Source organism: Macrotis lagotis, chromosome 3 (genome assembly GCF_037893015.1).
Source record: "Macrotis lagotis isolate mMagLag1 chromosome 3, bilby.v1.9.chrom.fasta, whole genome shotgun sequence".
Classification (NCBI taxonomy): Eukaryota; Metazoa; Chordata; class Mammalia; order Peramelemorphia; family Peramelidae; genus Macrotis; species Macrotis lagotis.
In genome coordinates, this window is record NC_133660.1 from 161,412,906 (window position 1) to 161,438,614 (window position 25,709).

Below are 25,709 nucleotides of genomic sequence, written 5' to 3' on the forward strand. Positions count from 1 at the left end.
CTTCTTATTTCACCTTGGCTAGAAGTACAGGGGCTTTCATTGACTCAATTCCACCACTGACAAGGGGAGAATTGACCATATTAAATCTGGACAGGCTCAGTCCTTTGTAGGCAGTCAGGTATCCCAACCCCCATTCTGGAGGCTCATCTTAATTATGCTAATGCTCAAGGATGCCTAGCCTGATTAGTATAGCCCATCACACCTCATCACTCTCTTAAGAGATTTTCCAACCTCAAATATGCCCCATCAGGCTAAGCTAAAATATTTCAAGATAAATGGTTTCCTAAAGGCATTATTGAGGGCTTCACTAGATTGCCAAAAGGGGTCCATGGCACAAAAAAAGTTAAGAAGGCTTGATTTAGAGCATAATTTTTTGAGAGCCAGTGAAATTAATATTAGTTTCTCTAATTGCATTATGTAGAATAAAAACTAAGTAAGCAAACAGTAGGGTAAAGGAGGACAATAAGGAAAGTCTTTGGAATAAATTTTCTTGGGCATAACCTTATTTTCTTTTTTGTGGACAGAGTTTTCTGTTTCTCTTTGGATCCCATGAAAATTCAAGTGGCTGTCATTCATCTTCCCTGTATTGGGCTATAAGTTAAACTTATAAACTATATGATCCCCAAACTACCTGTAAGGGAAAACTAGATTCTAGAACAGATTTCCTAAAGACATGAAGCTGCTGAAGCCACAGAACAAGTGTGACAAAGATGAACATCAAAGTTTAACCAGTTCTCAAGCCACATTAATCAGTTCAGATATTTTAAAGTATTTATGATACAAGAATTTCCAAATTGAATTGTCAGGTTTAGGTATGAATATTTGTCTATTATTTTTCTAAAAGGCTTTAGATGATATGTAATCCAAAGTCTTTTGTTCATAAAACTTAATACTTGGAGAAAGAAAATGTCTTTTCCAGTGAAATAGGAGTGAAGTGATTGATAGGGGAATATCAAAATTTAAAAAAGCACTTTCCTTACAACCCTGTGATGAAAGGTAATTATTCCCATTTTACATGAGGAAATTGAGGTTTTTGGTCATCCAGTGGAGGCGCTTAATGGGGAAACTACTCTTTTGGTTCTAAACTATTATTCTACAGTTTAAAATCTAGCCAATAATGATTCAATGCCTTCTAGATACAAAGCAATGATAGGTTTAATGTTTAAAGAGCTTATCTTTGTGGTGAGATAAGACCTTTAAAGACAATGCTATTAAGTCATATGCATAATAAGTGCTATCTGAGTAGTAGATAAAAATCCTGTGTAGTTTGTGGGCACAGATTAGCTCCTTGCTGGGGAGGAGCCCTGTCCCTTTCCTGGGTCATAGCTAGGTTCAGGAATTCAAACTGGTTCTACAATCTCTGTCTCCAGTCTCTTACCCAAGGCCTTTAATCTCCTGGGTATTTGTTATCAGTAACCACTGCTAGGGGTTATCTTGACCTATTGACCTTTCACAAGGGTCTGCTCAAAACCTAATCATTTACTCAAAAACCCCTTCTAACAAGCATGTTTTAGAATTTCTGATCTCCAGACCCTAACCAAATAGCCAAATATTAATCTGGGATCATGTCCTCTTGTTTCTTCTTTTCCTTCTGCAACATAAATGAGAAAATCCCTCTTAGCTAGAGACCCTCCGCTTCTAGTCAGTTATATTACACAGTTAATAAAGGCCTCCTTTGGCTAGGAGATAGTTCAACATCTTGTGATGTTTTTCCTCATCAGATGTATGCACATGGGGAAGGGAGGGCATTCAACTTAAGAAGGAGGTATATTTGTAAGACTTCAAACATTCTTAGTTTGCCTAAAGCTAAGGAAAGGGGTGAGTGAGGAATTAGAGATGTAAGGAAGAAAGAATGAGTTTGGCTATGGGGAACACATGTCTTTGGGACTGTTGGGGTTTTAGCTGAGAGGCATTTAGCACAGAGATGGGGAATTTGGGATTAACATTTGAAGTCATAAAAGAGGAAACCAATTTGTGAGCCATCTATAGTTGTGATAGTGTAAATATTAGGAAAGGATGAAATCTCCAAAGGAATATATAAAAAAATGAACTCTAGATGAGAACTGAGAACAAGCATGGGTAGAATGCTCATATTTGGGGAACAGAAATATAAAGAAGATTCAGCAGAGTTAAGTAGGAGTAAAACTAGGAAAGCAGAGTCTTATAAAAGCCAGGGACAAATAACACAAAAAGATTCAGATAAAAGGATACAAAGATAAATGAAGGGCTTGAATTAGATCATCTCTAAGGTCACACCTAGTTTTAAATCCAATGACCTGCTAAATACTTTGAGAAATTTGGCTCAGAAGAGAAAAAAGGAGAGTTCTTTGGGGGCAGCAGCTGGGTCAAAGCAAAGAGGTTTTTTTCCTTCCAAGTTAACACTATTGGTGGAGATATAAAAGCTAGGAAAGAGAAGTTTGAAGATGCTGAAAAATAGCCTCCATACGGCTAAGGCATTGTTATGCAGGGAGAAATAAGGGTTTGTACAGGGAGAGGGGTTACTTTGAAACACAAAAGATAGGTTAGAGAGGCTAGATAATGGAGCTTTTCTTAGTATAATAGAGTGAAGTGATGGACTAGAGTGAAAGCTAGGGATGAGACCAACAGTCACAGAAGAAGCTAGAAACAATTTTTTAACACTTGTGGGAGCTAGAAAGGATTCAAGGAGAAGGAAGGTTGCAAGGGAAGAGGCTGAGCAGCAGTGGCAATGAGCAGTGAACTGCAGAAGCAGAAGGCACAGAACAAGGAAGTGTTCCTATTGTCGGAATAGGCTCTGATGCTGGCGCAGGACAGCGTGACGCTTACCTGGTCAGTGGAGTGTAGACTTAACTTGTAGAGTACTAACAATGGTGTAAAAACAGCAGATTTTGAGATTGGTAAATTGGTCCTCATCCTCTGTGACAGCAACTTTGGAGCCAGGGACACCTGCCATGTGGTGATGGCCTTTAGAAGCTCTGCGCTGCTTTTGACCCACCAGTATAAATATGAGGCTGGGGAGATTTTCTGGGAGCCCAGAGAATGAAATGGGTCTACTCTAAGACCAGACCTGGGAATAGTGCAGCTCACTGGTGCAGAAGTCCTACAGGACTTTGGGGAGCTTCCTACATGGATGACCAGGCCAGAAGGAAAGATTCTTCCCCGTATGTAGGGATCCTTTTTAGTGTGGATGTTTGGACCAGCCTGTGATTCGTCTTGAGTTTGTTCTGTACCAGAATTTGTGTGGATGCTGTTTTCATTGACATAAGTGTCTTGGAGATCTCCCCAGATGACTCCTGCTGCATTAGGGGATCGGTGTCTAGTGGGTAGGTTTCCTGCTATGCTGCCTTATTCTCTCTTGCTGTTTGGGTTTCCACTGTCCCCACAGTGCCCAGCAATGGGATCCTGAGGTACCCATGAGGCAGATAACAGCACTTCCTGTTGAAGTGACAAAACGTCTAAGCTGGTGTCCACCTGCATGAACAGTCTTCATGCTTCTGTATCTGTGCTCCTTCTCATCAGGACATGGAGGGGTCTCCTCCAGTTTGGTTTGCTGGGCTTCACCCCTCCTCCCTTGACCTTTGGGGCAGTCATTGACTCCACTTATCTTCTCTGAAGCACACTGTGTGGTGAGCAGGGTGCCTGTGCCCTTTGACAATGTGAATGCCAGTATTGTGACTGCCCTTGAGGCTTTTGTGTCTATCCATACACAAGATGGCAGTGACCAAGGCAAAACTATAAAGAATCCATCAAAACCAGGAGGTGGATTCACCAGGAGGGAGTTCTTTGCCTCTACTCTGACCCTCCGCTGTCAAGGGAAGGTTCCCATGGCCCCAAACCAGTCATACCAGGCAAACCTGGAAGTGGTTGAAAACATGAAATACTAAGGAAGAACAAACTGCATTGATAATTATCTTTTTTATTAAAAATTCTAAATATAAAAATGATTACATATGCAACCACAAACTTTTTTTCCTTTTCTCAAACTCATAGCCAGACAGGATTCAGACTAATGAGATAAATGGGATCATCATCTTGACATTCTTTGGGGGTGTGGCAGAATATGCCACCAGGCCTGGGAGCAACTCTTTGTAGATTCAAATGTGGTCTCTAGAAATACCATCAACTCCAAGCAACATGGTGGCCAGTTCAACAAATGGGACTTTTTTGGACATAAAAAGAGCTGATTTTTCCAGGAAAAGCACTAGTAAATTTCTATGGCACTTCATCCTTCATCATGGGACAGGGTGAGAACAAGAGAAGCAGGGGGAAGAGTTCTGTTCTGTAGACAGTGCAGAACCTCACCCAGTCTGTGGATGCTCCAAGCCCCAGAAGTCTCTCAGTGATGTTGTTGGGGGATCTGTGCTGGAGTTAATGATACCCTTCTCCAGCCTTATTTTAAGTTATGTGTGAGTGAATGTAGGGTTCACCCCTCCCTCATATGCACATGTAGAAGGTGAGAAGTATCTACCTCTTCCCAAGCCTCATAGACTTTAGGATGTGTTCGCCTTTATCTAACATTTGCCAAACATCATTAAATAAATGAGTATGGACATCATAATATAAAAATTTCTAATATTTTGAATTACCCAAAACCATGCACACTTTTCAGTTACTAACAGAATTCTGTAGGACTTTATTTTACTAATGCACTAAAAATATAGTGATTCAAGGGAGAAAATTTTTTTGCCTATAGTAAGCTACAATTTTGTGACATTTTTGTTTTGAGAAACTGGCTAAGGTTAAAAAACAAGACAGTTTTGAAGCAAATGCCAAATTTTGAAGCCAGTAAATTAAAAAAAAACTGTAAAGGGGGAGGAAGAGGGAGAATTAAAGTAAAATGAATTAGCATAATAAAAATTATATGACCAGAAAATACTTTAACTATATTCCTAAGATACTTAACTTCTCTCCAATCCCCTTATCTGGGCTACTAGGGAAAAACTCACTGGGAATTAACTCAATAGCTACTTCAAGAACAGATTTCCCACTGTTATTATAATGCAATCTCTCTTTATAGTTCTGTCTTCTTTCTCCACCCTTTCAGGAAGATTTTGTAGACACAACCTTATCAAATTTTCTATGATCTTTTTAGATGTACTATAAAATAAATAACCTGGGAAATACTGAGAATTATGGACAATAAGAGATTTTAATTGACTCTAATGTAAAACAGGAGATAAAGCTATAGCAGTTACTATCTATCATTTCCAAGATATATTTCTGCTATAACCTTATAAATTTATGGTATTTGCAAAGTCTAGCGATAAGTTCAGAGAGCTAGTTCTATGACAGGAAATAACTTTTATATCTCAGGATATGAATAGCATATGTCTCTGCTGACACAACATGGCTATTTTTATTTTTTTAGCAAGGCAATGGGTTGTTAGGTGACTTGCCCAAACTCACACAGCTTGGTAATTATTAGGGTATCTGAGGCTAGATTTGAACTCAGGTCCTCCTGACTCCATGGCCAGTGCTCTATTCACTGCATTACCTAGCTGCCCCAGCTATTATTAGACACTGGATAACAGATCATAAAAAAATATTTTCTACACAAGATTACAAATTTTCTTAACTTATAAAGGAATACACATACTAAAGATGAAGATGTTATACACATTCTACCAGTCAATGAACATAAAACCAAGTAAGAAATTTTATTAGTATTTTTCTATGATTAGTTTAGAATCTTTTTTCTCTTGCATGATCAGTTTTTGATCTTTTGATTTTCCCCTTTTAAAAATGCAAAGCATTCTTTTTTTTTTTTTAAAGCAAGGCAATGGGGTTAAGTGGCTTCATGGCCACACAGCCAGGTAACTGGATTTGAATGCAGTTATTTCTGACTCTGGCCCTATCTACTGCGCCACCTAGCCGCCCCCAAAGCATTCTTATAAACTGCATTCTCTGATTTTCTTATCAGCTTGTTTCAAGGAAATCCATGTGTTTAATATGCTTCCTCGAAGTTTAGCCCAGATCAAATGGTTATTCAATCCGAACATCTGGGCTGCAAACTGAGCTGCTCCTTCAGGTGAAAGTACAGTTGAACAGCCAAGACCTATAGGCATAGAAAAAAAAAAACAGGAAAACTGAGTTGTAATACCACATGTGTTTTTTAGGAAATTAACTTTTCACACTTTAACATGGATGTCCTGTTAACCATGCTATTAACAGAAATGACAGTCTTTCTCTATTGCAGTAGATATGGGAGAAATACCAGCTTTAACACATTTTTCAGACTACTGTGCTAAGATCAGCTAAACATTTTTAACAAAAAATACTTAAAATGAATAGTACTCAGCAAACTGAGGCCTTACTGCTATTTTGATAAATCATTTTGGTTTAAGGAATGCCATGATTTAGATTGGATGGCCTGAATTTCCTTCTAACTCTGAGATTCTGGGAACCTCCCACCTTATGCAGAAACATCTCTGACAGACTGGGAAACATCTCAAAAGTAAATGACTTCTTTATTTAGTCTGCTTGCCACACCAACCAGATTGTCTTCACACCACAGAGCTAATTTTCACAGACTCCTAGCTAATTCTAGAGAATAGTTTTTGATAAATTTGTGAACAATGTCTTTTAGTTAGTAGAAACACAAGAAAACTTTTTTTTTTTTTTTTTTTTTTTTTTTTAGTATTTTGCAAGGCAAATGGAGTTAAGTGACTTGCCCAAAGCTGCACAGCTAGGTAATTATTAAGTGTCTGAGGTCAGATTTGAACTCAGGTACTGCTGACTCCAGGGCCAGTGCTCCATCCACTATGCCACCTAGCCGCCCCAAAACTAACCTTTTTTGAAAATGAAATATGTGAATTGTGTCCTCAATAATTTATATTTATTTATTTATTTTAAGGCCTTTTTTTTTGCAAGGCAAATGGAGTTAAGTGGCTTGACCAAGGCCACACATCTAGGTAATTATTAAGTGTCTGAGGCCAGATTTGAACTCAGGTACTCCTGACTCCAGGGCTGGTGCTCTAACCATTGTGCTACCTAGCCGCCCCTTTAATATTTTTAAAAGACATGTTTGATAAGTGCTGTCACCAAAAAATTGAATATCATGATTGTGAGTTATGATTAAAATAACAAAGCTGCTTTTAAAACCAGAAATTACTATTATAAAAATGCTTCATGAAGAAAAATGTTGAAGTACTTCCTTACCACTAGGCATTCGAAGTGAGGACCACACATCCTGAGCTCCCCAGTCAGATGTGAGGGGAGGACAGTTGACTACTGGATATGCAGTGTTCCCAGACAGTACTGGTCCCAAACCATTGCTTCTGCCAGCTACTGCCACAAATACAGTAGGAATACCATCTCCTGGATTAAACAAGAGGTCACAATTACAGACCAAAAAAACTCCACAAAAATCAAGTCCACTGCAAATAAAATCTTAATGTTGAGCTTTCACTATATTACATAGAGTTAATCTGGACTATCTTTAATATTATGGAAATGTAGCGTTTAAAAGTTTAAAAGACATAACTTTTAGGTAATTAGGCCTAGCTAATGCAAAAGGTCAGTGGCATTCTCATACAAATGGGCTTAAGGTTTATGTGGCTTTGGAAGAGGGATGTTCCTGATGATGAAAATCAATTTTGAAAGGTTAACAATGAGAATGAATATTACAATGAAGGACAGGATCTATTCTAATAAACTTTGATTATGTCATTTACTTCTAAATTGCCCAGTCGTGGAAAAATCTATGCAAAGAATCTATTCCCTCAAACCTGAGAAGGAGGTTGGGTAGCATTTGACCAAGATTGAGGAGAATTATCAGTAATGTTCTTCAAAATGAGAACAATGGGGAAAAAGGGGAAACTCTGGACCTCTCCAAATCATCAGGGTTTTAATAATCATTTCTTTTAGAAGTATTTAGCTCGCCAGTCATATTTATGACTAGGGCTCAGGGTTTGTGCTTCCTTAGCTCAAGGAAATGTTAACACTTAAGTCTAGTGGCCCACTTGAACCCAAGTGTAAACTGGGAGAAGGCCTGAACACGAGATGCTAATAAACTTGAAGGCAAGTTTAATAACTGGCTTACTTAGTGTCAAAATAACCAGAAATCTTTAATATTATTTATGATTATAACTTAAAATTTTTTGTAGAATCAAAATCCTTAACTTTGTTTCCTTTAACTGCCCACAAGGAACACATTTCCTTCACATTTTTCTAGAAGAAATCATTGCTGACTCTAGCATTTGGTCATGTCATATAGGTTCCAACTGGCAGGACACAATTAAAATAATGGAAAAGTTAACCCCAAAGGAGATAAATATCTTATCCCTTCCTAAGTCATGTACTCCACTCCCTCTTAACTCTTTACATTTTCTTACTTGAAAAGGCTTACCTGCTTTTCACTAAAGGATGATCAGTAAGGAGATCTAAAAAAGACTTTCAAGTGTTGTTTAAAAAAAAAGTGGGGCTTGTTTTCTTTTGCTAAAACATGATAAAATAAATCTCCTTGGGATTTTTCACTAAGACTGGAATTAAGGCTGTCATTTTTTGTATTTTTACAGGAGGGTGAGGAAAAATTTCAAAACACAAAGCTCAGACCTTAATGCAGCTATATGTCTTGTGAAGTATTAGATTAAGATCATGATATAGTACCAAGGGTATGGCTATCTTCTACTTAATCCATAAATCAATTTAATTTTTGTCCCCCAATGCTTTCCTCTCTACATTCCACATTTATTTTTGTTCCTTAATTTACTCTCCACACATAAAGAACACCTTAAATTTGTGAATACTATAAAGTCTCACTAAAATCTCCCTTAACTTCTGCTCCAATGAAACAAAATAGTAAAAACTCATTTTAAAAAATGAAAATTTGGTGTCAAAATGATAAATGATACCCAAACTACTCTGGTAATTGTTGTTTTATCTCATAAATTATTTGAAGTTTACCTTCATACTCTGCTTTAATCCTTAGAGTTTCATCTGGTCCTTTATGGGCAGATGTCACTCGAAGTTCACAGGGCATTCCATAGTTTCCACAAGCCTTCTTAATTTTTTCACAATGACCAAGGTCTGAAGTTGAACCCATCAATACCACAACTCTGCATGGGTTTTCTACTTTATGAAGCAACTAAAGAGAAAAATACAGATGTGGGAGTATAACAGAGCAGGTGGATGGGAATTAGCAAAAATGATACAATCATTAATTAGAATGATAATTTGAAGTATACAAAATGATAATTTTTTTCACTTTTTTGGCAGTCTATTTTTTAAATTTGCTGCTTAAATAAATTTATGCAAAAAAGCAACTTCCAGGAAAAATTCTAGCATCATTAGAAATCTAAACCAATAATAGATACAGAGCCTACATTCATTCCATTTTGGTGGGAGGGAGAAAAATGTAATCTATAATTTCTAAACTAATAGCACTGTATAATGAAAACTGACCATAGCAATTATAATTTAGCTCTTGAGTCAAAAATCAAACTGTTTAGTATACTGTAGTATAAGGCATGTAGGCATACCAAGACACTGGAACATAAACATATGAATGATATTATAGAAAGAATAAGGGGATAATCACAGATTGCTTATATAAAAAGTAGGTCAAACTTTAGGACGTGCCCCCCCACAAAGTTTCTTAAAATTCTAGAATAAAATAAAAAAGCAATTACTTGTGGCCTATGATATATACCTGCACTCTTTCTGCAACCCATTCAAAGTTTTTCTTCACCATCTGGAGGCCTTCAGGAGTCACTTCCTTAAGGTCCCTGTATGACTAAAAATATAGACCCAGAAAGTTTAGAATCTTTTTCCCCATGAAAAGCTTCCCAAACTTTCCACTAGGCACAACCACAACACTTTGGCCAGAGATTTACTGTTTTGAGTTTTAAAAATTTCCATCTATATTCCTGTGTAGGAATATTAGTAATTAAGCTCATGAGGAGAGGGGAGGACAGCAAAGGGAACTGTTTGTCACAAGCATTCACTAAAGTACTGATTCATTTTTCAGATTAAACCTAACACCATTATCAAGAAATTTTAATCAGATTATACTTCTGATTGTACTAGTTATTCCATTTTTTAGCTTGTCTGACTACTACTCTGAGCCAAAGATAAAATCCAAAATCCAAAACATCACCTGTTTGTCTTTCTGTTGGGTTCTATCACCAGATGGCCAGAGCCTCCAGGAATCATTATCGATAACATCAGCAAGAACAATTTCCTTTGTAGTTACATCAACACCAAATTCAATCTATAGAAAACAAATTAAGAGAAACCACCTAGAATATTAAAGATATTTCTCATTACTTGAAAATTTTCATTAATAATCTCCATTTATTTGTACCTTCATGTCTACCAGTGTACAGTTCTGAGGTAACCAGGATTTTTCCAGTATTTCAAAAATAGCTTGTGTGGAATGACTCATGATATCCACTTCAGTCTGACCAATGTTAAGTCCAGCAAAACACCATTTGGCAGCAATAACCTGTTCTTCAGACCACTGTGGATCATTGTTGGCATCATCCTGCGAATAAAGACAAATTTTTGAAGGATTTGAATCAGAAAATTTCTCAAATATTAAATAAATGCTGATATTAGATAGTTAAACTTTATTATAATTCAACTCCCCTACCCTGGCCTCCCTATATTCTTGTTGAGAGCACCACCATCTTTTCATTCCATCAATCAACAAACATTTATCAAGCATTTACTATTATGTGCCAGGCAATGCGCTGAGTGCAGAAATTTCTTTTAAAACAATACATGTCTTGGGGCAGCCAGGTGGTGCAGTGGATAGAGCACAGCCCTGGAGTCAGGAGTACCTGAGTTCAAATCCGGCCTCAGACACTTAAAAACCCAGACAAACAAACAAAAAAAAATACATGTCCTAATGGAGGCATGGCAACTTGGAAACAACTATGTGTAAACAAGCTAGGTACAGGATAAATGGAAAATTATCACCAGAGGCAGAGCAATAGAAGGGGGGAATGAAGAAAATTTCCAGTAGAAGGGGGGATTTTGTTTGTCCTTTCTTCTCAAGACCATGACTGGCACATGAATTGGATTTAAGTATTGGGGGGAGGGGGTGTGTGAAGAAGCAGCAGCCTTACTTTTTCCTCTGGTATCTTCTGGGTCCAATGGTCAGATATCGATGAGGACCACAATGAGATGACCCTGGAGTCTTATTAGACGAAGATCTTTACTAGGTCTGTTTGACTAGCTAATGCCTATTCAGTGATTAAGCCTAGGTTAGAGATGAGGCAGAGAATGGCCTCTCTAACCTAGTAAAAAGGTAGGATTTTAACTGGACTTGAATGAAGTCAAAGGAACCACAAGGCCAAGATTAAGAGGGTGAGCATTCTATGAATGGGAGACAACCTGTTCAAGGAACAAGGAGGCCAGGGTCACTGGATTACAGAGTATATGTTGGACTATAAAGTTTAAGACGACTGTGAAGGGAGGCAGGGTGTCAGGGGGAGGTTGTTATGAAGGGCTTTGTATGTCAGAGGATGGTAAAGATACACTACAGTTTAATAGGTGAGTGATATAAGATCTGTACTTTAGAAAGATCAATTTGATTACTAGGTAGAGGATAGACTGGACTGGGGGGTAAACTTAATGCATGAAGGCCAACCAGCAGTGTACTTCAGGCATTAGTATAACCGCAATATTGGAAGAGAATGGGGCATATATGAAAGATGTTATGAAGTGAGAGTGAGGAGTCAAGACTATCTATGCTACAGGGAGTGGGAGGATGACAGTACCCCTGACAATATTGGGGGACTTGAAAGAGGGAAGTGTTGTGAGGGGAGAAGATAATATAATCAGTTTGGAGGTCTGGAGTGTTACATTGTCTTTGGGGAATCTAGTTTAAGATGGTCAATGACAGCTAGAGATGTAGACAAAATTTTGGAGTCATTTAATCACTAGAGGGTTACCCTGGTTCAAAACCTTAGAGTAATCCTTGACTCTCACCACCCATATCCAAACATTGGTTAAGTCTGGTTGATTGAATCTACCTATCTCTTGCATCTCTTTACTTTTCTCCACTTTCCCAGCCACCATTCTGTTCCTGTCTTCCTGCTGCATCATAGAGCAGCCTGAAAACTTCCCCCAAAGCCCAAGTATGACCATGTTACTCCTCAAGAAGTTTCATTAATTCTTGCTTACAAGTAAAGTACAATACAAAATCCTTGGTAAAACATTAAAGGCAGTTCCAAAGCTAACTTAGCCTACCTTTCAGATTTCTTTCCTCTTTCCCCCTCCTTCTACACATGTACTGAACAGTACATTCAAAAAGGACTATTTTTCATTCACTGAATTCAACATTTCCTCTCCTACTTGTCTGGCTGCTCCTCCTCTCTGCACAGACCTCATGTCTTCTACTTCTCAAAACCTCTGCTTGCTTCATTCAAGGCTTAAACTCAGGTGCAATCTTAAATAAAGTCTTGATGAATCTTATACTTTCTCCCAGTTCTACTTTTTAAAAGTAGAACTTTAATCTAGATAACTTCAAAGAGATCTCAAGATCAGAATATTAAAAAGCATAAAACTTGCTCCCCCTATTTAGGTTAGGAAGCAAAACAAGAATTACAATCAACAACTTATTACATATTTTGCATTAACATTTAAGTAAAAAATTGATTTTTCCTTCATGATAATCTTGATTTTAATAATATTTAAGGAAATGGACTTTGTATGGTTTTGATATTTTATATATACATATAATAGAAATGATATAAATATGATATTCTAAATTAAGATATACTAAAATTCCTCTCAAAAATCAAACATTCATTAAAAGGAAATAAATCTACAATTAGGCTTAAAATAAAAGGGAAAAGAAAATTTTCAAAAAAAAAAACAGTGACTACTAGAATATCAATGAAATAATTTTTGTTCGTAACAGGTAATAAGAAAGCTGACATTCTTTAGTGTGTAGTCAAATATTCTGATCAAGGATAGACTTTCATGAATTTAAATTAAATGTTTGCTTTATTTGTCAATGTTGTCCAAAGCAAGTTTAAGATTTGTGTTAAAAAAAATCAACTCAGTCTCAATGTTCAATGTGCTCTAATCATCTCCAAAGTAAAAAGACTTAAAATTCCCCTCACAGAAAGACTATAATTACAATTCAGTTCAAGTTTAATCTATTCATACAAGTTCAGTTCAAGAAATAATCTATTCATACTAGCAAATAACATAATTACCTTGAAAAACAACTCCACTTTAGGTGGGTAAAACTTGTATCCTTCTTTGACACCAGGATTTCTTTTGAGAAAAGAACCAGTTGCAATTCTTCTACAAACCCATTCAATTGGAATCATTTCACATTGAGGTGCAATGAAAGCTGACTCACCACATTTTTTGGTGAAAGCAGTTTTGATACCTAGAAATGATGAAGTAAATAAAGTTTCAGAATTCTAGTTAACATTAATTCAAAAAGTATTTGTTCAAACAAAAACACAATTGTCCTTAGTAAAACTCCACAACTAATCTCTATTTTATTAAGATTTTAATGACATCTTCACTGTTTCTTCTCTATAAATCCTCAGGCCCCAAAGAACTTTTATAATAAAGCAAAATAGTATATAACCCAATATATCTACCGTGTCTGATAGTCCTAGGATCATACAACTGTAGTTTACATCTTCTCCACAAAGGGACTCATGAAATCAAGATTCTACCACAATGTATGAAATGAATGAGAAAAACAGTGAATGAACAACTGTGTGATTTGTGTTTTAAATATGGCAGCTTGCCATACTAGAACTCATCATGTCCAGCCTCTTAACAAATAATGGTTATGTGATTCTTTTAAATCTGTCAAACCCTCAGGAAACTCTAAAAGACTTTCAGTTGCTGAGCAGGTCCTAACCCCAAACTAGTAATAAGTAGTTTTCTCAACCAGGAGCTGAAATCACCAATTGCCTGCTTTTATATTTGTAATTCCTACTGGATATGTTCACTCCACCTCAGCTACCTAAAATTGAGCCCTCTTTTTTTTTGTTTTTAAAAAGGTTTTGAGTTTCACAATTTCCCCCCCAAATCTTGCTTCCCTCCCCCCCCCCCACTCCCCACAGAAGGCAGTTTGCTAGTCTTTACATCATTCCCATAGTATGCATTGATCTAAGTTGAATGTGATGAGAGAGAACTCATATCCTTAAGGAAGAAACATATTGTATGAGATATAGCAGAATTACATAAGACAACATTTTTTTTTTTAGTTAAAGGCAATAGTTTTCTCAGGATACAGATGGCATTCTCCATCACAGACACTCCAAAATTGTGCCTGATTGTTGCCCTGTTGGTATGAGCAAGTCCATTAAGGTTGATCATCACTCCCATGTAGCCATTAAGGTATACAGTGTTTTTCTGGTTCTGCTCATCTCACTCAGCATCACTTCATGCAAATCCCTCCAGGATTCCCTAAATTCCCAACCCTCCTGGGTTCTAATAGAGCAATAGTGTTCCATCACATACATATACCACAGTTTATTATGCCATTCCCCAATTGATGGACATTTGCCACTACAAACAGAACTGCTATGAACATTTTTGTAGAGGTGATTTTTTAATCCTTTTTCATAATCTCTTCAGGGTATAGACTCAGTAGTGGTATTGCTGCATCAAAGGGTATGCACATTTTTATTGCCCTTTGGGCAATGAGACAACAAGAATTTGTTACAGAAAACCAAAAACCAAAAGATTGAAAAATTAGAAGAAAATGTTAAATACCTCATCAGCAAAACCATTGACCTCAAGAATAGATCGAGGAAAGATAACCTAAAAATTACTGGCCTTCCTGAAAACACTGAAGAGATAAAAAGCCTGGGACTCAATATTATAGGATTTAGTGATGGAAAACTGCCCTGATATCATGGAACCAGAGGGCAAAATAGTTATTGAAAAATCACATCGGTCCCCTCCGGAAAGGGATCCCAAAATGAAAATATGAAGGAACATTGTAGCCAAATTCCAGAACTATCAGATAAAAGAAAATCCTGCAAGCAGCCCAAAAAATTTAAATACCAAGGAGCCACAGTAAGGATTACACAGGACCTGGCAGCATCAACATTAAGGGATCAAAGGCCCTGGAATGCAATATTCCAAAAAGCAAGAGAGCTTGGAATGCAGCCAAGATCCACTATCTGGCAAAGCTGAGCCTTCTCTTCCAGGTCAAAAGATGGACATTTATTGAAATACTTCCAACTTTTCCTGATGAAAAGACCAGAGCTTAATAGAAAATTTGGGCTTCAAACAGAAGAGTCAAGAGAGACACATAAAAATGTGTGTGTGTGGGGAACTATTATCAAATAAGATGAAACTGGCAATATCCCTACCTGGAAGAAAGACTTTAACAACTCTCAATAACTGTAATTCTAGTACAGAGAATAGTCAGAAGTGACAAAACACTCAAGACTTTTCTGTGACTCAGAATGATTTAAAAACAATACCTCCTTAAAAAGGGGACAGTAAAGAGATGGGAGGATAGAGGAGACTGAATGGGGTAAATTTCATTACATTAAGAGGTACAAAGGACTTATTGCAATAGAGGGAAAGAAGGCAAGAGGTGAGAAGTGCCTGAATCTTACTCTCATCAGACTGGCTTTAAATTAACATACATACACTCAGTTAAACTAAGAAACTTATCTTACCTTTAAAGTGGGGAAAGGGGAGGGGTAGGAAAGGGGGGATCAACAAAAGAAAGGGAAAGAAGGGGCAAAGGGAAAGGGGAAAAAAGGGGAGGGGTTGGATATAGGAGGGCAAACACATTGAAGGTGGTGGTATTCAGGAACAAGACACTGGGTAATATAAAGGGGGGAAAAGGGGGCAATTATACAGAGGGAAGATAACATGGAAGGCAATAAAATACAACTTTGAATGTAAATGGGATGAACTTTCCCTTAACTGAAGTGAAAAAAGCAGGTGTAGCAATCCTTATCTCAGACAAAGTAAAAGAGATAAAGAAGGAAACTATATCCTGGTAAAGGGTACCATAGACAATAAAGTAATTTCAACACTAATTATGTATGCACCCAATGGTATAGCATTCAGATTCTTAGAGGAGAGGTTGAAGGAATTAAAGGAAGACAGCAAAACTCTACTAGTGGGAGACTTCAACCTCCCACTTTCATATTTAGATAAATCTAACTATAAAATAAACAAGGAAGCTAAGGAGGTAAATAGTTTGTTAGAAAAACTAGATATGATAGACTTATGAGCCCCCTCTTGTAACAAAGAAAATGCTACTTCTCATTTGCAATGTGAGAGATTCTTTCCTAAAAGTGTGATCAAAACCAAAAGTCCTGCATTTAAAAACATTCAAAGAAGCATTATTTGTAATTACTGGAAACCACTTAAATGTTTAACAATAGGAGGATTAAATATATTATAGTACATTAATGTAACAGAATAATATAATGTAATTAAGACAATAAAGTATGGAAAATATAATGAATGCTAAAAATCTTTATAAAATAAAAATTAAATTCAAGTAAAAATTTAATTATGTAGGAAGGTAGAAGATTTTTAACTCACTAGTCAGCCTTCATCTGCCTGTCAGATATGATATATCCATGTATACCCTATTAACAGTAGTTGTGTTATTATAGAATCCTTAACAAAATGGATAAAGGAATGATTACAACAGGTGCATTATTACATTAGAACAAAAATAGCATGAACAAAACTAAACTAGAATGAGATGTCATTATGCCTCATTCTACAGACAGATTATAAAGATACATAGGTAAAGCGAAAAAGACACAAACTACACTCCTTTATGGTTTGCAAACAATTACAACTATAAGTGTCACTATGATAGAAATAGAGATTCTTTCAGATGCTTGAACTGAAGATTGCAATCAAAAATTCACTCTAGGCAAACAGCTTTGAAATTGATTTCATCTTCCAGAATGAATTTCTGGAGACCATAAAAGCCAGTAAAGTGGTTGGGAAAATGATGAATTCCTAGAGACCCCTCCTTACACACTTGAGGAAGAATGAATTTCACAGTTGATTTCATTTTTAATAATGATGAAAATCAGAATTAAATTTCCATAATTTCTAACATATATTTAAGCCAAGAAAGTATGGGTTACTTGTTTTGAGAACAATCTACCATTTCTATAAATATCAACATTTTGTTTAGTCTTTTACAAAAAATCTTGCAGAAATGCAGGTTAACTGAGTATCATTAGGTGGATTCAGAATCAGTTGAATGACGAGATATTAATTCATTGACATGAGTTGAGACTGAGCTAATATTTGGAGCACCCTCAATCATCTGAACTTGGGTTAACTTTTTTAAATGAATGATTGAAAGCATGGATGAAAAGGTATGGTAGTTAAGACTTAAGGCAAACACAAAAAAGGGAGCTTACATCTTAATAGGGTTTAAAAGGAAGCACATAGGAATTGGTCTGGAAAGTCACAGGCATGGTGAAGGGAGCCACAGAACTATGACCCTATCAAAATATTCTTTCTAGGAACAGTCACAGGGCCCCTGACATTAAGGATGGTTTTAGGTGTTGAATTTGTATCCTCAGAGCCTGGCATATAATGCAGGCCAGATTTGCAGAAGATACAGTTTTGAGGGAAGATAATAATCAGAATTCAAAAATTTCTAAAAGGTAAGTTCTCAACCTTACACTTGCCTGGAATCAGGCAAATCTATCACTTCCCAACTATTCCCAAATGATTTCTTTCTCAGTCTGTGTTTTCTACCCCCTTAAGGGAAGGGAGTTGTTTCCTCAGCACTTAGCACAGGGCCAGATGCTGTATGGGCCAAATCTAAATATAGTGGAGAGAACTGTCAAGACTTAGAATATATACAGGTGCAAATACTCTACTTCCAAAATAAAATATCAAAAATATGGGGAGAGGAGACAGTAGATCAATTGAAATAGTCATGGGAACCTGATGATTATGAGACTACTGATAATGATTAAAGACTCAATGAAAGATTAGTTTCACAAGTTCTAAGGAACACTGGGAATTCTAGCCCAGTCTACAATCATCTGTTTGTTCCTTTACATGTAGCAGGAAATAGGTGCCATTTAGATGATGGATTATGGATTTGTCAAACAAAAACATCAAGACAAGCCTGCAATAAGAAAAACTCAACTATACCCCAGGCTGGATATAATCTGTAAAAAAAATAAGAATTGTAATTTAATCATCTATTTGAAGTTATATCATAAAAGAAAGATGATAATCTGTATGAGTCTAGAAAAAGAACTAAAAAGTACTCAGTTTTGTCTGGGGAAGAGGAACTTCTGTTTCTTAAAAAGTACAATTCTAGAATGTCCCTTAAATAGAGAAAAGCAATCAAATCTTACAGGAATGTTCTTTAACAAGCTCCTATTACTTTGTTTTTTTTTAGTTTTTGCAGGGCAATGGGGTTAAGTGGCTTGCCCAAGGCCACACAGCTAGGTAATTATTAAGTGTCTGAGGCTGGATTTGAACTCAGGTACTCCTGACTCCAAGGCCAGTGTTGAATCCACTGTGCCACCCGAAGCTCCTATTACTTTGATTCCCAATTTGGTAAGAGCTTTCGTTCTAAGAGGTAGCATGAGACAACAGACAATAGTCTATAGTCCTATACATTTCCTCTCCTCTAATATCCCTAATATCTCTAGGATGAAATAAAGGAGTCAAGAAGTATTTCCAGCTAACTCACTCTACTGGAGAGAATACTGAAAAATACTAGTGGATGAGTGATCTGATGTGAGTTATTTGGAGATAGTTGCATGATTTGCAACTTTATAACAATCACCAGAAGATGGCTATCAGAGATTAGGTCAAAGTTCTCTGAAGGACAGGGCAGATGATGAGCCTAAATGTCATAATTGTTACCCTATCCAACTAGAGAATCTTACATTTTGACTTAAATTGAATTCTCAACCCTGGTCTAATCAAGCCTAAGCAGGGGTGGATGGCCTTTTGTTAGGATAAAGAGATAAAGTATCTTTGTACAAGACTGAGTGAACAGAATTTTGTCCCTAAGACCCTCATTAGAATAAACTCACTTCTAGTAATATTCACTCTTCTCATCAATTGTTAACCAATCAGAATTGAATGCCACCTTCTGGGATAATCATTTGTTAAGGGTTGAGGGGGGGTTCCATGAGGGGTCTCTGGCATTCCAGAATGCAACTGATCCCCGTTATGAATTGTTACTAGATTAGAACAGGATTAATAAAATGACTGATAACCCAGCAACAATGCTGATTGAACTTTTAATAAATCAGAGAAAGTCCCTTCTCTTTACTACCAGTTTTCTGAGTGTAATAATACCTACCTCCCAAAACAAATATGTAAATATTAATTATTTTTACTCTTTTATGTTTAAAAGCTTTACATACAGAAGATATCCTTGATGAGAAGGAAACAGATCTAATCACAAAGGATTTTCCATAGTTCATTCTATCTTCAGTCACATAATTATATACAATCCATCACTTCATGGGAAGGATGAGGAAACAATTTCTAGATGGCTTCTGCAATCCCATTAAGAAGTACTCTAGGGGCGGCTAGGTGGCATAGTGGATAAAGCACCAGCCCTGGAGTCAGGAGTGCCTGGGTTCAAATCCAGTCTCAGACACTTCATAATTACCTAGCTGTGTGGCCCTGGGTGAGCCACTTAACCCCATTTGCCTTGCAAAAACCTAAAAAAAAAAATACTGTTTTGTATCTTTACCATCCTACTATTTTTCCTAAGAAAGGTCTTTTTCCTTAAATTTCAAACAGTTTAGTATGGTAAAGAGTTTTTTAGACTAAAGAAATATTATTTCTTAATATTTCTAGAGATACAGAAAATGTTTTAAATTGTTTTTTAACATGTTTCAGCAATATAAACCCCAAGATAACTTTAATGATCTTCTAATTACTAATATTACTAATACTAACAAGTACAACATAAACTATAAAATAGGACATCTAAACTTAACATGAATGTTTGCTATTGGTGTGGAAGATGTCTTGGACTAAGTCCAAATGCAAGCAAAATTTCCTAGAGGTGATGAAGTCATTCGGTTGCACACAATGCTGATGTTGATTGCATCAAGCAAAAGAATCCTGGAGGGCCTTCTCAATTAGATCCTGAAGCACTCAAGAGATTAGCCTAATTATCCACCACTGGAAAAAACAGAGAAACTTATTAGAGGAAAAAAAAAAAACGGGGGGGGGGGGGGGGAAGGGGCATTTACCTGCTTCCTGTAACAACTCGAAAATGCAGCTGGTAATTTTGTTTGAGATTGCAGCCTTCCCCTCTAGGTGATTTTTCCTAGCTGCATTGCCAGCTGTGATCTGGTCTTTAGATTGCAAAAGTACTTTTCCAGGACTATCCAACAATTCATAGACTTCTTTTGTTTTACCTTCATAGAGCTTCTTACCAATCTTCAGTACTGGGGAAAGAAAACAAACATCTAAAAATATAAGAAACATTAAGTAGGAAAAAGTTTCATAAATTTTGGTGATCATATAACTCATATTAGTATTTTTGAACACACATGGTAGCAAAGGTTAATAATAAATACAATTAAAGAATTTTTTAAAGAGCAGAACAAAAGTATTTCAATTAATTTACAGTAGCTAATATGAACTAAGAAATTTATTTGAATACTTTAAAGGGTATATGGGTATTGATCAGAATTCCTTTATGTGTTAGCAGTTGGGTTTTTTAAACTCATCACCAAAAAAGCCAGTCTTCTTAGAGATAAACCTTCCCAAATTCATATTGCTTGGTACATTAGAGAGACAGTTGCTTTATGGCCCAATATTTAAAGTCTTTCTGGATTGGTAGACTTTGTTCTCATGTATTCATGTAGATAATATAGTTTAAATTATTTTGCAACCACAAAAAAAAAGAACAAATTCCTACTTTATAACAGACTTGTGTTTTGGTTGAAATTGAATTGGACTAAAACAAATTCTGAACAATTCAACACTAGAGACAGCATAACAAGGCAATGATTACAAGAATGTGATTTCTCAATCCACAGTTGCAGTCATGTGTTGGTTCTTAGTGGGACAAATTTTTACAAAGATGCAGAAAGTCTCTCTCCTTCTGATTACCTTATCTTCTATTTTCATCTAAATTATCCTGCCAACTCCAGGGAACTTTCTCCAATATAAATTTCAAGTATGCATATGCAAACACCAGATTTTTATCAATAAACTCAATTTTATCATTTATCTTTTATCTCTAAAAAAACCTTATCCTACTTTTGTTCTGTGGTGTGAGGAGGTCAAAGCTCATTTTTTGGACAGCAGGGGGGCTTCATTAGGGAGGGAACTAAATAGATGTTCTATTACTTTACATGATAAATTACAGAAATGCATTATCTTCCCGTCCAATCCATCTACAAAAGAATTAATCTTGATTTTCTATGGTCACTGGATCTGGAAGGGCTTCTAGTTAAAGGAATCCTTTTGTACACTAATGAATTTCTTTTTTTAAAACTAAGTTTTTATAGATATCTTTTGTCTTTTCCATCCCATAGTTTCCCCCAGTTTCCTTCTTCCTCCTAGACTATCATCCTGTAAAACAAAGCAATATTAAAAAAAGAACAATAACCATTATATCAAAAAAGTTGAAAAATATGTGCACAGCAGGCAACATTTGTAGATCTCCTACTTCTAGAAAGAGATAGGGTTTGATACATACAATTTTTAAATCACTCTAGTTTCACTGTTGGACCTATCCAACAAGGAGGTGAGATTGTGACATGCAAGTGAATTGAATTGAAATGAGGGAAGGCTGTGTAAAATCACCAGCCTCACTTTCTCTTCTGGAGCCATCTGGATCCACTGGTCAGGTATGGAGCAAGACAACTGGAGCTATCTTTGGATACAATGGAAGAATTTTTAAGCTAAGGTCTTTTAACAAGTCTCATATTTGACTAAGGGAACACCTATTCAGTGATTAAAGCTAGGTAAGAAAGAAATGAAACAAAGAATCACCTTTTTTAACTAGTCAAAAAAAATCAATTTGGAAGGGGAAGGATTTCTGGATTTTTGGCCAAAAATTAAATAATAGCTATTTGAATTCACCCTGAGTGAATCAGGGGTCAAACCATGACCAAGTGGGGCTTGGCCTGGGATCTATAAATCCATGCTCTAGTGCAGTCCTATCTCTGGTCCTAAGACCCAAAGAACCAAGGGTGCGTGTTTGCTAACCAGAAGATGAGGAATGAAGGTTATTTTAGTTGCATGTTCTAGACAATATGATAGGAACCAATAGATCTCTGCCAAGGACCAGTGGTTAAAATAGGAATTTTTCATAACCATGTAACCAAAACCTCTTCCACATACCTCACTGCTATCTAAAAGGTCGGTTTCCTTCTACACCTTAATTTTATAAACAGCATTTTCATGCTCATATGTGTAATATGCATTAGACATATAGAGCATCAACTTTCAGTCTAAAAAAAAAGCTAACAGACTCTTAAAATTTGGGCAATTCAATGTAATGTGAATAGGGACACTGGGGTTATTTCTTATTGTAAGTGCAATTCTGTCTCTCAGTTCTTTTCCTATTTTGTACTCTGTCCCCCAAATCAAAGTACATATTCAATATATGTTTTTAAAGCACCTACTATGTGCCAGTCACTATGCTAAGGGCTAGGGAAACAACAGGAAGGAGGGCTCTAACTATCCTAATCAGAGGGGAGAAACACCTGAGGGAGTGCTGAAGTGTCAAGTACCAAAATCTGAGATGTCAGCTCATCCTGGGTATATCCAGTGTGGAAACCAAGCAGAGCTACTGATGGAAAATAAACAATCTCAACTAAGTATTTTGGAGAATTTAAGTTATAAGGGTCCACAATGGACATAGACTGGTGAAGCTTAAAAGGTCACAGGCTCAAAAGTGGATTCTGAGAAGGACGTGGTAAAAGGAAAGTCAAGCAAAGAAAAACAGTTTCAGTGAAATAACCTCACACTTAGAAGACTAAGAATAGGGTAACATCATGAAGAGATTGGTTTTGATGTATTTGCTAATCTATGAATGAGCCCGAGAAGGCAAGATTCTCTTCAGGTGTCCCCCCGTGATAGGTGAAATCAGAAATAACTGAGGATAAACTGATTCGAGCTTCTGAGCATATCAATTTATTAAGCAACGCATGCCAACTGCATGAAAAATTGGGATCAGGTCTCCACAACTTGGCCCTGGACCCTGAATATAGGTTTAAGACACATTTTTTATGCATTAAAAGAAAACAAAAGTACACAAACTAAGATACAAGATTAAATACAATCTGATGTTTAATTGGAGGAATAATTAGGGGCTTATTTTGAATTGAGAGAAGAGCAATTCTCTGAAATCAGAGAGGTATCCCACTCTCCCCACCAAGTATCTGTATTCAAAGGAAGGAGGAAACAGTGGCCAGTATTGGGTCAGTTTTTGGAGAAGACAAATGAATTGAAATAACTAAGAAAACTTCTTGCATCAGATTTTCAGATCTAACTGGGATACCGGTTAGCACAACCTAGGTCTTTAGTTATGAGTCTCTAAGCAATATGTAAAGAAGAACCAGTATCCTAGCTCAAAAAGGAACTAAGCCAGCTCTAAAATTGAGGCAGCATAAGAATCAGTTTGTCATATAATTTTCATAATTTCCTAACCCCACAAGATTGAATTGGTCACAAGCACTAGATTAAGAGGCACCAGTCAGGAGATCAGATATCTACTTCAGATACTTACTAGTTTAAATTGGGACAAAAGTAGCTACTTCACAGAGCAGTTGTGAGCATCAAATGGAATCATAATGTAAAATGCTTTGGAAATGTTAGCTATTATTACAGCCACTGAAAATCATGGAAGGTTTTTGAGCAGGGTAATGACCCCACGTTTTGGGAAGATTTTTCTGGCAACAGTAGTACAGGATGGATGGATGGGAGAAGACAGAACTATTTGTATTTCTAACACTGTCCAGAGTAACGGGTATCTTAAAGACTGGAAGTCTTTAAGTCTAGTCTAAGTCTGTAAATCTAGACTTCCTGGCCACAAACAGAACAAATCTGTTAGCTCCTCTGGGGACCATTCCAACCCAGAGAGCATGGGCCAGAATCAACATAAATGGCTCTAGTTACTAACCAGTTATATGATTTTATACAAATTTCATACACTGTTGCCATTTGATTGCCTTGTAAGCCTGGTGAGGCAACCACTAGAGGCATAACCATCCCCAGGCAAGTGGTGGCACAATGGATAAAGCACTGTAGTTCAAATCCAGCATCAGTTACTTCCAGGTGACCTTCATTCAGTTCATTTCCCCAATATACAATTATACAAACGGGAATAATAATAACAGTACCTACTTCTCAACCTTGTTATAAAGATCAAGAGAGTTTAGGGACTTAGTGCTTGGAACATAGCTAGTAATTAATAAATGCACGCTCCCTTCCCATTTCAAAGAAGAATGTGATTTAGAAATTAAATGATTTGTCCAGGAGCAAAGCACCGCAGCGAGTTAAGGGGCTGAGGCAAAGGTGGAGCCCCAACTCTAGTACTTCTGACAATGCAGCACTGAGCAGCAAATGAGTATTTTCATCTACTTGTGGGAAGTTTTATTTCTCAAATTTTAATTTGCTGTCTTACTATAATAGCTGCTCATATTAACATAATCCTTAGGATGTTACTTTCTATAGCAAAGTACTTTTCTAAGAACAATTCTGTGAAGTAGATGGTACAGACTTTATTATTTCCATTTCCAGCTTCTGAAGAGACCCACCCAAAGTGAAATAACATACCTACTACCTTAAGGCTCGACCAAGATTTCCCAACTTTCAGTACATTTCTTGTTCCAGAATTAGTTGGGGCATTGGGATTTATGCACCTGAAAGTTAAACGGACCTAAAAGGCCAAGGCCACGTGAAGGCTGCTTGCCTAAGCCAACAGATCAAGGTATCAAGCCGAACCTCAATCGCTTTTTGGTCCCCAAATTAAGTCCAGGGACACGAGGATTGACTTTAGAACGAAGATTAAACTGAGGCAAATTCTTTTTATCTTTTTTTTCCCATCTCTAGCCTACCTTCTTTTCCCAGTTTTATTGTCTTTCCCCAAGATTTGGCAGAGATCCTCAAATGTTTGATACCCGCATTTAACTTTCTAAGACTTTGCGATGTAACTTTAAAAACATCCTATTCTTTTTTTATTGGAGCTATACGTTTGCAATATGAGAAATAGTCTTACGTTAAAATGTAATTTTTCGATTCCAAAACAAAACAATTATCTTTCTGGAAAGGTTTCTTCAGAGTCCCAACAGAGCGCGGGCCCTGAGTTCAAAGCCAGGCTCGGCCGAGTCACTTCACCCCACGGCCTTCAGGAGGAATAAAGGGTGAAGCCCGCAGCTTCCGGGCGCGGCCGCGCTGATAAGCGCTGTGTATCCGCGGGCTGCGGGGGGGGCCCGGCCCCGCGCATTGTGGATTGCGCTGTGTATTCCCTTCCCGGCCTCCACAGGCCGCCTCGGGCTCGCTACTGGGCCCGGGCTGGGGGCGGCGGCTTCGGGGTGTCGCCGGGCCGAGCTCCCCGAGGCCCAAGCGGCCATTGCAGGCCTGCTCCGGCGCGGGCCCGGCGCGGGCCGGGGGTCGCTCACTCACCTTCGGCGGTGGCCATGGCTCTGGGGGCCGAGGGGGGCGGCAGGAACCTGCGGACGAGACACGAGACGGGCGTCCGTTAGAGTCGGTTAGAGGCGGAAGCTCCGCCCCCGCCGCCACGCGCTCGCTCTCCCGCCAACCCGGACGAGAACGGGGGCGGAGGGGGG

The 25,709-nt window shown here is 37.4% G+C and overlaps 1 protein-coding gene across 1 annotated transcript; it reads right to left on the reverse strand.

Annotated features, from left to right (window-relative positions):
* Positions 1–3,882: 3,882 nt before the first annotated feature.
* On the reverse strand, positions 3,883–25,663 carry LOC141517909 (bifunctional phosphoribosylaminoimidazole carboxylase/phosphoribosylaminoimidazole succinocarboxamide synthetase). Its single transcript, XM_074229374.1, has 9 exons — positions 25,546–25,663; positions 20,151–20,348; positions 13,149–13,327; positions 10,283–10,462; positions 10,076–10,189; positions 9,629–9,712; positions 8,884–9,064; positions 7,138–7,296; positions 3,883–6,034 (listed from the first exon to the last, which is right to left on the reverse strand). Exons 1-9 carry the CDS (start codon positions 25,559–25,561, stop codon positions 5,868–5,870), a joined length of 1,278 nt encoding a protein of 425 aa, XP_074085475.1. The 5' UTR covers positions 25,562–25,663; the 3' UTR covers positions 3,883–5,867.
* Between the last annotated feature and the right edge of the window lie 46 nt (positions 25,664–25,709).

Excerpts from the sequence above, each read along its gene's own strand:
- LOC141517909 (XM_074229374.1), bottom strand. Across the intron at positions 13,328-20,150 it reads CGAGTTGTTACAGGAAGCAG|GTATCAAAACTGCTTTCACC; the intron begins GTAAATGCCCCT and ends CATCATTTCTAG. Across the intron at positions 6,035-7,137 it reads CTCACTTCGAATGCCTAGTG|GTCTTGGCTGTTCAACTGTA; the intron begins GTAAGGAAGTAC and ends CTATGCCTATAG.